This window comes from Pygocentrus nattereri, chromosome 29, assembly GCF_015220715.1.
Source record: "Pygocentrus nattereri isolate fPygNat1 chromosome 29, fPygNat1.pri, whole genome shotgun sequence".
Lineage (NCBI taxonomy): Eukaryota > Metazoa > Chordata > Actinopteri > Characiformes > Serrasalmidae > Pygocentrus > Pygocentrus nattereri.
The window spans coordinates 12,381,306-12,397,427 of NC_051239.1; the positions used below are offsets into that span (position 1 = coordinate 12,381,306).

The 16,122-nt window shown below is 40.3% G+C and overlaps 1 protein-coding gene across 2 annotated transcripts in view; it reads left to right on the plus strand.

The window, feature by feature from the left end:
• frmd3 (FERM domain containing 3) overlaps positions 1–16,122 on the plus strand; it is a 72,311-nt gene that overhangs the window by 13,173 nt on the left and 43,016 nt on the right. For both annotated transcript variants that reach the window (XM_017696285.2, XM_017696284.2), the window contains exon 2: positions 14,316–14,420. In XM_017696285.2, coding sequence (XP_017551774.1) covers positions 14,316–14,420 — 105 coding nt within the window. The remainder of the gene's footprint in view (positions 1–14,315; positions 14,421–16,122) is intronic.

Sequence of the window (16,122 nt, forward strand, 5' to 3'; positions counted from 1 at the left end):
GATTGGTCAAGTTACTTCATGTAGGACAAATTCAGTCATAGGTTGGATAACATGGCATAACTTGTTAACATGGCTAAGAAGGAATGAAACATAATGCACAATTTAATAATTTAATTTCCAAATCACTAATGACTATTAGCTTCTTTAATCGCTATAAGCTGCTTGTGTTTTTGGTCAAGCTATAAATTTCCACAGACTGGATTCATACATTTAAGTTACTTGTAGTTTAACTAATGAACAATTAGCAAGATGTCTTATTCTTTATGCTATTTGGTGCCTGTTAGCTTCATATAGCAGTTTTTGATTAGAGTTTTAAGACAAATTTAGTCACTTCATTCACAGACAGTTCCTTGTACTTTAGGAAAGAGTTTGCTTTGCTCTGGGATTAAGAACAGCTAACATGGCTAATAATGAATGGACAGTTTGTGTGATTGTAATGTTAAAATTGCTAAATGGAGCCTGTTAACTTCTCACACCCTGCTGAAAAGACAGCACAGACCTTTGGTACAGGTCTAGTGCTGGTTTAGCTGGACCCCCACCATGGTCATGCTGGTTGACCAGTATACCAGCATCTAGAACACAGCTTGGTGACAAAAACTATGGTAGTTTTTCCAGCAGAGATGCTATTAGCTGCATTACCGTTTTGGGTCAGAGCACTCTGTGTATGAATTACAGCCACACATTGAGTTCGTTTTAGTAGTAGTTCTTTGTAGTTTAGAGATGTACATTTGGTATATTTAACACATTGTTTTAATTCCTCTTCATAACTATGAAAATTGATTATTGTACAAATTTTAAGCTTCTTCAGTCAGCATTGTGTCAGCCCACACCGATCCACACGTGCTATTTCTGAGAACAAAATAAAAGACTTCCCATCAGAGTGGAATCATTGACTAAACGTTTCTATTTTTGCACTGTGCCGAGCCCAAATCACCACATCTGCAGAAACATAAACCTCTTCCCTTCTCTTGTTCTCTCAGTGTGCGTCCTGAGCGAACATATCCAAGGTGGTGGTGGAGGAGGAGGTGGAGGAGGAGGGTATTATGTTTAGTTAGAGGCATTCTTTTCATTAGGCTATAAATAGAAGCCATGCTATTCTTATCCTTCCCCACGTCCTTTGATGATTTTCCGCTAAGATGACTGAAGGGAAGAAAAGAGGGATCGGGAGATGGCAAGGGAGAGAGGATGAGAGGGAGGAAGATGAGGAAAGGGAGCAGAGGAGAGACGAGTGATGTTGGGGGGTTGTGTGGAATGATTCGTCACCGATGTGCCGTGCATACTGACTAGGGTGCAGATTACAGGCTGGAGGAAGCTGCTGTTTGGGCACCTTGTGTACTTTCAGCACTGATGGATGACTGCAGCGCTGACGTTTTTGTGGCGCCTGACAGTTGTGTAAATCTCTGACCTCTACATGGTTTGATTGGGTAGTTTATCTGTATTAAAATGTTTTTTTTTTCTTCTTTTTTGTTGGGGAGGTGGGGTGTTTTTTTTAAGGGTCCCATTGAAGAAAACAGAAACTCACTTCATGTTGAAATTATAAGGACTGTTTCGTCCCACTCTACCTTTTCAGTGAGGCATAATGCAGAGCAGCCAGTCTGAACAGAGGTCATTTACATTTTCTTAAATTTACATTGTTTCTAAATTTCATGGAATGGACCAAAAGAAATGGCCCAAAATGACATGGACAAAAAGTCTTGTTCCATTGACTTAAACTGATATATTTATATATACAGAGATGTATATACTGAAGACAAAATCTGGTTGATATGGCAACAATGTAGTGAAACTATTGAAACTAAAGTATTGATGGAGCATCCAAAATGCTCACTTCACAGCTGAGAGAGATTTGTGTGTGTGTGTGTGTGTGTGTGTGTGTGTGTGTGTGTATGTTTTTAGCCACTCTGTTTGTACATCAATAGCCCAGAGCAGTTCAGCGACAGTGTGTGTGATGGATATTTTAAGAGACGACAGCATGCTCAGCCAGAGGGGACAACTGACCTGATGACCACATACACACTGATTCACACATACACACTCACTCACAGTGAAACGTCCCTCAATCACACTGACCTTTCTTCCTCTACAGGCTGTGGTCATAAGAATAACATTATTTCTCCTTGAGTAAAGAATTTAGCACACATGGCTGTTAAACGGGTCACAGCGCTGCGCGCTTATTTTCCTCACATCTCATTGAGCTCAATGAAAGCTTGATAATGAGCTAATGAGTTGAATCAGGTGGCATCAATGTAGAAAAAACACTGTAGAAGCTAAATAATGCTGTGGCTCCTCAATGCTGGCTTTTGGTCCCTGTGTTTTAAAGAGCCCATATCCTGGAAAATTGAACTTTTCTCACTTTTTTGAAGTTTGATGTAGTAAACAGCCCATTTTGAATGGATTGTTTTCATAATGTTAATAATAAAAAAACAATATTTACATAAATGCTTGTTCAGTCTACAGCAGTTTAGCCCTCCCATTCATGCTGAAGTAATGATCTTATTTGAAAGGTGTCACTCTGAAGTTTTTCTCCCCAGCCGTCAGAATAATTGTATAACTGACACAGAGTAACAGAGTCTAGAATGGAGGTGTTTATTTCTGCCAGACTCATAGATCTCTAAACGGACTGATGCCTATTCCACCTTACAAACATGACTGAGCCCCAGCCACAGCCCTTATCAGCTAGCCTTTGCTTGTTCGATGCTTATGTTGCAAATGAGACGATTGTAAATACTGTGGATGACAGATCATATGACTGTTTGCGGGAATCACATAATTTGATTTCAAGCTTTTAGCGGTATATTAAATCAACCTCATTGACTGGACAATTTGATGCATAAAAATTATGTGTGAATACGCTGCCTGGTGCCTCAGACATTGCTTTATGATAGTTCTGAGATAAGGTTTTGGCCAAAGCATCCTTTTTTTATTAATTCAGTGGAGAAGTATTTGCCTTTTTGGCATTGTGACCCCTGGTTCCTATTGCCACCACTATAAAGCACCAAGCAGGTACGTTTCTCTACAGTGAGACATTTCAGCACCAAACCACTCAGAATTACTTTGTTTACACATCATTTATTGAGTTGGGCAGAAATTTTGAAAAAAATGTGGAATTTCCCTTTAAACAGTTAAAAAAATAACTTGTTTAATTTAAAGGGATGAAGGAAGAAGTGAATTATGACTTTTTGGTAGGTAGACCCACAAAAACGTCATGGGGGGGGTTGATAAAACTGAACAAACATGTAAGATATGGCCTCTGCAGAGGTTCTACTAAGCCATCATTACCTCACCTCCTGTTTAAGTGCTCTTCTTGTCTGTTTAAGCATTTCATCATCTCTCGTCTTCGGATCTTCATACATTCACTCTTATCCTGAGATTCCGAAAACGGCACGTTTTAGCTTATAAAAAATAAACGCATAACATGAAATTAGGCTGAAAACCTGACCTCTTTCTCTTGATAAAACAAACAAATAAATTATAAATGTATAATATATATTTATATATAATATATATATATATATATATATATATATATATATAAATAGAAAAATCTGGTCTTTTCTGTTCTGTCCTGGACCCATATTCCATTATTCATGTCAGCAAATGGCCACAAGCAGAAGGCTTTTTCCTAAACACAAATGCTCAAGTTTTAAAAAAGAGCGGACTTTGAAAAATTCAGCAGACGTGAGTGTTATGACCTTCCGTCCGATCCTAGCCTCAGACTTAAAACTGCATCACGGGGCCTGTAAGCATATGTTCTGGGCTGCTGTGATCAGACTGGCTTTTAGTGTCCAGGCCCATTTAATAGGCAAGGCTAATGGGTTAAACAGACAGATATACACTCATCAGGCATAACATCATGACCACCTCCGTGTTTCAACATTCATTGTCCATTTTATCAGCTCCACTTACTGTATAGCTGCACTTTGTAGTTCTACAGTTACAGACTGTAGTCCATCTGTTTCTCTGATACTTTGTTAGCCCCCTTTTACTCTGTTCTTCAGTGGTCAGGACCCCATGGACCCTCACAGAGCAGGTACAATTTGGATGGTGGATCATTCTCAGCACTGTAGTAACTGTACTGTAGTGGTGGTGGTGGTGTGTTGGTGTGTGTTGTTCCACAGCAGTGCTGCTGGAATTTTTAAACACCTCAGTGTCACTGCTGGACTGAGAATAGACCACCAACCCAAAATATCCAGCCAACAGTGTCCTGTGGGCAGCGTCCTGTGACCACTGATGAAGGACTAGAGGATGACCAACACAAACTGTGTACCAGCAGATGAGCTGTCGTCTCTGACTTTACATCTACAAGGTGGACTGTAAAGGTAGGAGTGTCTAATAGAGTGGACAGTGAGTGGACACAGCGTTTAAAAACTCCAGCAGCACTGCTGTGTCTGATCCACTCGTACCACCACAACATACACTAACACACCACCACCCCATCGAATGATAATTCTCTCTACATCAAACTTTTATTTAAAAAAAAAAAGAGAGAAAAATTCAGTTTTCCATGATTCGGGTCCTTTAAAACACAGGGGCCAAATGTCAGTGCTGGGGGCCACAGGATTATACAGCTCCTTTAAAACAGTGTTTTCCCTTTGATCAAATGCTGTTTAAGTTTAAAAAAGAAGGTACTTGAAAAATTTATCAGCATTGTGGCCTTCGCTCTGATCCCAGCCTCAGACGTCAAGCTGTGTCACTGTGCCTGTAAGCATATGTGATGGGCTTTTCATGTCCATATGCTGTTCTTTTTGAGACCTTAATTAAGAAAGAAAGGCCTCCTTCTGTTCATATTGCGCTATTATGTTTTTGGACAGCGATGAAATACGGCTGGATTTGTACCAAATTGAAGGCTTTCTGGAAAGACACGTTTATTCCCCACCCATTTTCCAACAAACCACTCCTAATGCGCTAGGATTGACTTGTAGTGTCTTGTGTCCTGTACTAGGATTGGCTAGTTTTGCTTCTTATGCCTGGAGTGGACAGTAGTCCCCACATTCTCTGCTTATGAGTATGAGGCACTGGCCAATCTCAGCGCAGAAGGCAAGGTATGTTGTAACACGACTTCACGACTGTATGACTTTGTTCGTTTTTTTCTATGATAATGAAAAATCTGCTGCGCTGTCTGTTCTTTTTTTAAAACGTCCAAGAGGCCGAATGGGAAGGAGAGAGATCCTATTTAAGGGCTCTTTCCTCTTCCAGCTTTAATTATGCATTAAGAAAGGGACAGCTGGAGAACAAAAGGCCAAACCGTATGTAAGCTGAGACTTGGAGAAAAGCATCGTCTTACCGCAGTACTTTTGTTTCACTTCGGGCCACTTAGAATTATAAACCTCTTCAGTCTATTAGAGGCTTATGAGGGTTGATGCTGAAGTACGCTCATGGCTACCTCTGTTCAGAGTATGACAGAACCGAAATATATTGGTTGTCTCTGCTGTTATTTGACTTTAAACAGTGTGATAATTAAGTTGGCTTGATAAAGCCCACTAACTGTTCATTTAATTATTAACAACCACCTAGGATAACATAGTCACAGCCTAGCAACAACTTTGCAACTGCCTTTCATTCCATAGTAACTGTCTAGCTGCACCTTTAGACCTTCCTAAGGTGTCTTAGCAATGGCCTTCAAATGCCTTAGCAAGCACCTGGGATAATATAGGAACAGCTTAGCAACACCTTAACAACCACCTGTGATTCTATAGCGACAGCCTAGCAACACCTTAGCAACCACCTGGGATACCATAGCAACAGCCTAGCAACACCTTAAGGACTGCCTATGATGTCATAGCAATAGCCAAACAATACCTTAGTAACCATCTGGGATACCATAGCAACAGCCTAGAAACACTTTAAGAATTGCCTATGATGCCATAGCAATGGCCTAACATAGCTCACACCTGGGATTTCATAGCAAATACTTTATCAAGCCTTAAACTTAAAGTTCATTCATAAACCAACCCCTTCTGGTTGAGAACTGTCAATCATATCAGTTGGTAAAGCACTGTTTAACTAACACAGTTTGAGTATAGACTTGAAAAATAAAATTATATTGCCCGATATTATCGGTTAGCAGGATTTTTAGCCCTAAAAATTGGTATCGGCCACATCAATTTCAGGCCCTAGTTCAACAGAAAGGATGTTTTGTGTATAGTAGATCTGCATTCATGAATCCCGTCCCCAAGGATTCACCTCAAGTCTTTTAGCTCTAGATTATTTGGACAAGAGCTCTCGAAATGTGGAGTGGATGAGATTCCTCCATTATGGCACTAATTAAGATGCAGCACTGGAACAACACGGACTAAGTTGTCGTTGGTTTGCTTAAGTAAACAAGTGACCTCTCTTTAATTTCTCTACTAAACATTGATAAGATATTCATTGCATTGTCTGCGCTAATCCTGCGCTGTGGCTTGTGATGCTATGAGAGAGAGGTTTGCAGTGAAGCATAATGGAAACGTAAAGACTGTACTCTATATTGGTCACCCTGCTTATATCCGTTACCACGATCCATCCTTTTACTCCACCCTGCGCAGGCTCCATTGCCATCGCACCCCCAGGTGTTTAACATTGGCTAGTGCTCTTGATGTATTTGGAGCAAGGACGGATTAGACCATTTCCATAGGACAAAGGGGTTGTGGGCGTTGATGTCTTTCACACATGGTCAACTGAGCAGAGAGGTCAAGTGAGTCATGAGCAAGGCAATAACGAAGCTGTACAAGGCTCTGGATCAAATGGGTTTCCTATTATAATTCCTGTTTGGACGCTATATTATTATACTATACCAGGGGTTGGTAGCTCTTTTACTGTCCTGTTGTGGCTCCACAGCAGAATTAGATTTTGCAGTATAATAAAGCTCTGCTGATCATTCTAACACAGTTTTATCAATAAATGGTCTTAAACACTGAATTTATTGTAGCTTATAACTGGTAATTCACCCTTTAACCCTGGGGATTGGCATGCAGACTGCTGGTCATCATAGCAACACAGACAACAGTCTTACCTAGCTAGTAGCTAACAGAAAGACAAAGCAAAAGATTTAAGACGAACATCGATATTTTGGATTTATTTCTTTTTATAAGCATACTAGCTTGTTTACTGATACATTTAATCTGCAGGGAGAAACTGTCAAGTACTAAAAAGTCACAAATCTGAAGTCAGTTTCTGTTTTGCCAGCTTCTTGTTCAGATTTTTCCATTCCACCTTAAATTGTGCAGCAGGAACTGGAAAGTTCAAACAAGAAGCTGACTTCAGTCTCCAATAAACGCAGTTAAGAGAAATTTTACAAGAAACTATTCCACTTTTCTGGAAAATATTCTGCTAGAGATGCAAGGAAAGTGGCTAATAGCTGAGCTAAAGCTTAAAGCAGAGCAAAATAAGTCTGCATTTTGTTTATGTTATATTTTTAGCCTATACTAGCAAATTAGCACTTACTGAGACAAATTTACAGCCAAAACAGTAAAAAGGACATACAATATTGTGGCTCCCAAGGTGGCTTGGTTTTGGTTGAAGGTACAAAATGCAGGCGAGTGGCCACTTGTGCAACGTGTACATTACGCACATCTGAGTGATGAGTCAGTGGATGAGGGCAGGTAAAAAAAAAAACCCAAGTCCCACTTCACTTCGAAAAGTGGTCTTGAATACCACTATTTTTTAACTGTGTGGTTCATTTTTAGTAGGCCTGTCTAGTGAAACCAACTGCCTAGTGTACCCTCAGGGGTGCAATTCTAAAACGCACCTCAACTTCGAACAATTAAGCCACCTATTGAAGGCAAGTTTTAACCCTCTGTTGCCTCAGGGTAACAAACTCATTTTCCTCATGTTACAATCACATCATGCATGCTTAATGACAGCGACAGGATTAATAATGAAGGGAACGGTTTGAGTAAGCTAATAAAATAGCATGTACTTGGTCATACTGTCTCTTAGTGGTCATTTTATTTGGCATGGTGCATCTTCTGGATGAAACTTGTTGTTGTCAAAACAGCAAAATTTCATTATTTTCATCCATCCAAAAACATTTGGATGTGATCAGTGTGAAGTTTTTCTTTGTATTCAATATCGAATAAATCAACATTATGTGACAGTGGGATGGATTTAGCCCGTCAGAAGTGAAGCATCACTTATGCAGCCACTCCAGTGAACACTGATCATTTCTTTCCATTGTTGCACCATGTTGCCTTAAGGCAACATACCCCAAAGGAAGTGCCTGTACACATTTTTTTAAGTATTTGATTTTAATAATCAGGTAAATTCTATGCAAAAAAGTGAATAAAACAGTTTTTAAACACTCGTAATGCATGCAGTAGAGAGAAGTGAAAAGCATTGGTCGAACGATGTTTAGTTTAGCGGTTTATGATTTTTTGCATAACTAACATGCACTAACAGAGGCTACTACACTTCCCTGTTTAAGACACAAATTGTTTTTGCTTTCTGTTTTACATTATTTTTGAAAACCTAACTTCATTTTCTTTAAACGAGATGCTAATCTGTTCCTGCTGCTTTTGCATTTAAATTCTATTCATCTTTAAAGTCTCTCTCAGTTCTTCTGTCTTCTTTATCCCATTCTAATTGCAGCTCTGTTATACCCCACCCATCTCAATGTCAGCGAAATCAGTATCACCCTCAGCTCTCCTCAAAGCTCTCTCTCTCTCTCTCTCTCTCTCTCTCTCTCTGTCTCTCTCTTTCTCAAATTTCAAATGTAGAGTAGCTTTATTGGTATGACTTTTTTGAGTACAATGTTGCCAAAGCCTATAAAATTAAACTCCAAGCCAGAACATATTTTGTAGAACTAAAAAAACAAATATAGAATAATATTAATAATGATAATAGTTATATTGAAATAACAGCAACAATATTCAAATAAAGTAAATAAGTTAAAAAGACAGTATAATAAATGTTGTAAAATGTTGTAAAAATAGGCAAAATAAATAAATAAAGTAAATAAATAAAATAAGACAACACACATTAAATAATAATAAAGGCTAGCAGACGGTATATTTAACTTGTATACAGTGAGGGTTTGGAGGGGGCAGTGAGGTGGGGGTGCTGAGTGTGTTACTGTCCCTCAGGCAGTGACATATTACCACATATTTTGCAGCAAGAGATGCTGTGCTGCCTTCTCCAAGGAAGACTGACTAAGAATTCCAACATTTGGGAGAATGTTTTTCAGTTTTTTTTTTGTGAAATTTTCTGGTGCCAATTTGAATTTTTCACACTCTCTCTTTGAGGAACCCGGAAATGAGTAGGACATTAACAGGTTCCACTTGCTGCTGCTTGCCTGGCGTACCACTTCCACACACACACCTAATTAACAGAGAGCTCGCGCCTTTGCTCCGTCAGTTCTGCCGAGTCGCACTCATAATTGATATGGCATGCGTGTATTAATTAACAGAAGAAGATCTAACTAGGGCACCGACGTCTTGGTCCTAGACCCGGCATGTTTGGGGCAAAGATGATGAGACGGGAGGAGGCAGCACTGGATGGGGCAAGAGAGAGAGAGAGTGAGTGAGAGAGAAAGACAGAGAGATAAATGAATCAGTGATTCAATGACAAACATGCTGAGAAAGCTCAAATTCTATGAGCCACCCATTTTCTTTGTCTCTCTGCTCCTAATTTTCTGCACGGTTGTACATTTTTTCCCCAACGACAGCAAGGGCACGCCGTTCCTCACGCTACTAAGAGCATACGTGAGCACTCCTGTTGTTATAAATCTGTTTTATGCCTCATAGCTCTGCTTAGCATTGTCAGGCTTTTAAATTCGAATGTGGCAATGCTCCTGGCACGAGAATGACTCTGACTCTGGAAGATTATATCATGAGCTTCTGTGACGTGTAATACAAGGACAGTGCTTCCCTGCGACGAGCTCAATGGATGGCGGTGAGTTATGTGAATGACGCTGTTAGCTCGGTTCTTGGATCCATTTGGCAGTTCAGGGTCGCGGGTTAGCAGGTTAGCATCAATACAGCAACAGCAAGGTTAAACGGCCTGCGGCTGTGAGAGCTGTTCCAGGCCGAGCGCTGAGGGAGGAACGGCATCTTGCGTCAGCAGGACTGAAGCTGGAATGAAAGGACAACATGTTTTTGTTCTGAAACTACAGCACTTTCCATGAATAGAGTTCAGTGTATGTCTTGTTACATTTTTAAAAGCAGTAAAGTCATTCAACTTGATTTTTTTTCATTGTTCTAAGAAAAGACGGGATCTGTATTTTAACTTAAATTTGTGAAAATCACATTTAAGTGACCTCAAAACCACATAAAATATCTGCCTCCACCTTCAGAATGGTGATTTTGGGCTTTTACCACCTCACTACCATTGATTATTCTTCCAGTAACACCATGATTACCATGCTAGTTGGTTAGTTTCCAAGCAACTTAATGTTAAAAGAATTATTTTTCTTGAACAATTTGATTAAATTATTATTATTATTACCCACATTTTGTATATAGCCCTGTTATCCAAAACTTGTAAAAAAGTGGACATTCCATTTATTATTATATACTTACTCCATTGTTGCAGCTCCAAAGATTTGCTAGAACTAGATTTGCAGCGAATAAAACCCTTTGCAGTAAAAATCAGCTCTGCTGATTGTTCTAACAGTTTTACCAAAAAATGGTCTTAAATGCTGGAGTTCATGTAGAACTGCTAATTCACCTGTTAACCATGAGGTTTAGCACCCGGACTGCTGGTCCATAGCAATGCAGACAATCTCGCCTTGCTAGTAGATAACGAAATGCCAAAGAGAAAGATTTTAAATGAAGCGATAATTTGGAGACAAATGAGCTTATTTGCATTAATAATCATTCCAGCTGGTTTCCTGATATTTTTAATCTTTTAGTGTCAAACACTAAAAAGTCACAAAGCTGAAGTCAGCTTCTTCGTTGGCTCAGTTCAAATAGTCCCGTTCCACCTTAAATAGTGCAGCAGTAACATTCCAGCATGTCAGGCACCTTGTAAGGTGGAACAGGAACATTTGAAAACTAAGCTGACTTCAAGAAGCTTACAAGAAGCTGTTCTAGTTTTTGGAAAGGTTTCCTGCTGGAGATGTGAGAAAAGCAGCTATAGCTGACCTAAAGCTTATAGCAGAGCAAAGTAAGTATACATTATGTTCTTAGCCTATATTAGTACATTGGAACACACTTAAGGTGCATTTACAGCCAAGACAGTAAAATGGACATAAAATGTTGTGGCTCCCAAGGTAGTTTGATTTTTGTTGAAGTGACGAAAGGGCTCTTCTTAACATTTCGGTTGGGGTAGAATTTCAGATTCAAGATTTAACGTGCGTCACAGTCTTCTTCAAAGTCTGGCTTAACAAGGTGAATGTAAAATATTAAATAAATAAATAAAAACAGTTACAATGCTTCTCAACCAGTCAGGGTCGGAACTGACTGTTGTATGAAGGGAGTTGCATCATCTTATTGTGCTTATTGCAGAATAACCAGGGGACAAGTAAAAATTATTGTTCAGTTTTCACTTACACACAAAAAATAATTGTCTGCATATATATTAATATATGTAAACTCTTTAGTTACATAGTAGTTAGCATACAACATGTGCACCCTTTCAAGCCAACCACTGCTGAATGCTAGTACAACCCAAATTTTTTGCCGATCATTGTGCCGAGCTTCTCTGTCGTCTTCGAAGGTGCTAATAAAAAGAGAGGTGGGTTACACTGAATTAGCTTAACTTCTTTTATACCAAACCAAATGGCTTCTTTGGAGTACAACTGGGGTGATACTCCTACACACACTCTATATTCTCACTGGTCCCTCTGAAAAATCCCTACATAGCAAATCAAAACATCTGGGAACAGTGGTTACTAAACACATTCTGTAATAACAGATACCCTCCTTATTGCACATTACAAAATTAAATGAATAAATGAACAAAAATAAATAAATAAAAGTGGCCTTAAAAGTTTAAATATGTTAGATCTTACAGTGCCCCCTATTTTAAATTAAAATGTCCTCATTTCAACACCATGAACACAACACCTTGAACACAAGCAGCTGAATAGCTTAGAACAGACATCTAACATCAGCTAAGCGGAGGTCAGTGTAGATACATGCACATGTAAAGCATACATACACAGCGATCAGGCATAACATTATGACCACCTCCTTGTTTTTACCCTCACTGTCCATTTTATCAGGTCCACTTACTACATAGGTGCTCTTTGTAGTTCTACAATTACAGACTGTAGTCCATCTGTTTCTCTGCATACTTTGTTAGCCCCCTCTTACCTTGTTCTTCAGTGGTCAGGACTGAGCAGGTACTATTTGGGTGGTGGATCATTCTCGTCTTTATGGACCGTACTTTGTGCACTGGTGCGCTGTCACTGGTGCGCAGTCAAACTGTTCCCACAAAGCTGGGAGCAGGAAATTGTCCAAAATCTCTTGGTCTGCTGAAGCATTAAGAGTTCCTTTCACTGAAACTAAGGGGCGAGCCCAGCTCCTGAAAAATGACCCCACACCATAATCCCCCCGCCACCAAACTTTACACTTGGCACAGTGCAGTCAGACAAGTATTTCCTGGCAACCACCAAACCCAGACTCATCCATCGGATTGCCAGACGGAGAAGCACGATTCGTCACTCCAGAGAACTTTACAACACTGCATTGGACGCTTTGCAATGCGGTTGATGATGTAAGGCTTGGAGGCAGCTGCTTGGCCATGGAAACCCATTCCATGAAGCTCTCTACATTGTTCTTGAGCTAATCTGAAGGCCACATGAAGTTTGGAGGTCTGTAGTGATTGACTCTACAGAAAGTTGGCGACCTCTGCACACTATGCGCCTCAGCATCAACTGACCCTGTGCTGTCATTTTATGTGGCCTACCACTTCGTGGGTGAATTGCTGTCATTCCCAATCGCTTCCACTTTGTTGTAATACCACTGACAGTTGACTGTGGAATATTTAGCAGTGAGGAAATTTCACAACTGGACTTCTTGTACAGATGGCATCCTATCATGATACCATGCTGGAATTCACTGAGCTCCTGAGAGCGTCTCATTCTTTCACTAATGTTTGTAGAAGCAGTCTGCAGGCCTAGGTGCTTGATTTTATACACATGAGGCAATGGAAGTGATTGGAACACCTGAATTCAATGGTTTGGATGGGTGAGTGAATAGTTTTGGCAATGTAGTGTATGTTGCACCTGGACTGCTATCCATCTTTGTTTTTTAGAAAGACAAAAGCCCCTTTCCATCTGGGTGCCAACTTGTTTATTCTCTGCGGGATTATCGAGCAGTATCAGGTCCCCTGTTTTGTGAGTGTGAAATAAAACTTTTTTATCTTACTGGAGTTTCTGCTGCAGCAGACTTTTGACCTGCTGCTCCAAGGGCCTGTGACAAGCGTGCAGTGAGGTCATTTGAATATGCTGCTGGAATACCAGGCGTGGGAGATGTTACTGTTGGGCCACAATTCAGTAAGATACCAACAGATGTGACTGTCTCCCATGAGCTAGAAAGAAAGGTGTAAACACTGTGCTGGAATGAAACCCTGTGCTGGAATGAACGCTGGATTTATAAGCAAGATTAACATGTGGCAAATACCTGTCACATTCACCCCAACTCTGAGACATGTACTTAGCAAGCTGGTCTTTGACTCTCCTTTTCAGTTTCTCCATCATACCATGTGGGCATGATATAGGGGTCTTCTCAGTACCAAGGACGTGACGCAGTTGTTTCATCAAATAGGATTCAAACTGCCCGTCTTGGTCAGTATGAATTCAGGGTAGGAAATTAGTCCATATGGAAACTACACTGACAATAACTTTGCCCATTCATGCTGAAGTTATAAGGAGTGTTTCTGCTTCTTGAATGATGAACAGTACAATGCAGCCAATCAGAACAGAGCTCATTTACATTATTATATCAGGTGAGGTAACAAAAACTGTTTGTTTAATTTTGCAGGATAGGGTTTGAAAAATGGCCATGTAGAGATTAGTTATGACTGTTCTCAGGACATAAAAACATAATGCCATAACTGGAAATACACAGTTCATTTAAGACTTGTCAGTGGGGAAGCCCCATAAATACCAGTGAGTATTATGCTAATGATTTATGGAAATTAGTACTTTAATTCTTTATTGTATATACACTTTGCAGGTATTGTAGGCATACAGTTATTTTGTTTTATATTCTTATTTTGTTATAGTTTTGGTTGGAAACAAAAGGTTTATGGTCTTGAAACACCCAACTTAAATTTGTCCAGTCAGGACAATTTAGGCTGTCACAGTGGAGCAGTACCATCACCAGTAAGCTTGTTACACTGCCTGAGCTGTCTATATCAATAATAATTCTGGATTTGGTTCTTGTTCCCCACAGAGAGACACAAAAGGGCAGTTTCTACTGGATCATGTGTGCAACCACTACAGTCTGCTGGAGAAGGACTACTTTGGCATCAGATATGTGGACCCAGAGAAGCAGAGGGTATGTTCAGACATGTGTATCTGTACATTCATAATATATCGACTTTAGAATTTCTCACCCTGTAACCACCATGTTTATGGTGTACAGTTAGAGTAAGCCACTCTTGCCTGGAGTTTGGGTTTGGGTTTTGGACCACTACCATGTCACTGCTTTGTAGAGAGTGGCCCATCACCAATAAAACAACAGACCTGTAGTCAGAAACTGATCAGTGATGAATGAGGTAGAGGGTAGCAGAAAGATTATGCATGATAATGGATGGGCTACAGCTTGTAATTGTGCACTTACACTGATGAGCCAAAACATTATGATAACTCACAGATGAAGTGAAGTTGATTATCTCATAACAACAGCACCTGTCAAGGTCTGATATATATTAGACTGTATGCCATTGTAGTCGACAGTGTTGGATGCGGGAGAAATGGGCACGCATGAAGACCTGAGTGACTTTAACAAGGGCTAAAGTATTATGGCAAAATGACCAGGTCAGAGCATCTTCAAAATGTCAAGGCTTGAGTGGTGCTTCGGGTCTGAAGTGGTGAGTACTGACAGTTGTCCCAGGAGGGACAAACGATGAACCGGCAACAGGGTGTTGGGCACTTCAAGGCTTATCCGTGCATCAGGTCAACAAAGGCTGTCTGGTCCAAATCAACAGATGAGTTCAAGTCACTGAAATTTTTAATGATGTTTATGAGAGGAATGTGTTACAACACAGTGCATCTCGCCCTGCTCTATATGGGGCTTTGTAGCAGCAGACTGGTCAGAGTATGGTAACCCTTGCCCACCACTGAATATAATGGGCACAGAAGCATCAGAACTTGGAGCAATGGAAGAGGGTCCTCAGGTCCAATGTGTCCTGTTTCCTTTTACACCACATAAACAGTTGGAGCTGTTTGCATGGGGAAATGAAGGCACCAGGATGCACTATGGGGAAATGGACAAGTCACTGGAAGGAGTTTGATGCTCTAGGCTTCATGTGGATGTTAATTTGAAATTTCTGCGTACCTAAAAATTGCTGCAGTCCAAGTACACCACTACATGGCATTGGTATTCCCTGATTCCAGTGGCCTCTTTTAGCAGGATAAGGCACCTTGTCAAATTGCGCATATTGTTAAGGAATGATTTAAGGAACTTGTCAAAGAATTCAGGGTATCACCCTGGTCTCTCAATCCGATTGAGCATGTGTGGGAAGTGCTGGAGCAAGAAGTCCAATCCTTGGCGGCTCCAATTTGCAACTCACAGGACTCAAAGGATCTGGTCTTGGTGCCAGATACAACAGGTCATCTGAGGAGTTCATGCATCGGTGGGTGAGAGCTGTTTTGGTGGTATGCAAAGGACCAACACCATATTAGGCAAGGGGTCATAATGCTTTGGGTCATCGGTTTATATAGTGGACCTACTGTATAAGGAAGGTGGCCAGTGAGTGGAAATATAAAGTAGGTGCTTCTGATAAATTAGTGAGCCTATGTACAGTATCTGTAAGCAGCACATTAACATACTTGCTCTAGTTATGCAGACATCCTGATAAATAAAATAACTCCTTGTCTGCTGCAATTAGTTTGGTGCACAGTAAACACCATTGGGACGACTTCACCTGTGAGTTTTAATGGCCCTGTAAATTCCATTAGGAAAGCTTCTAATGGAATGCAGAGTGCAAGTGTTCAGATGTCTTAGAATGCTCTTAAACCTCAGCGCTCTTTGCTCC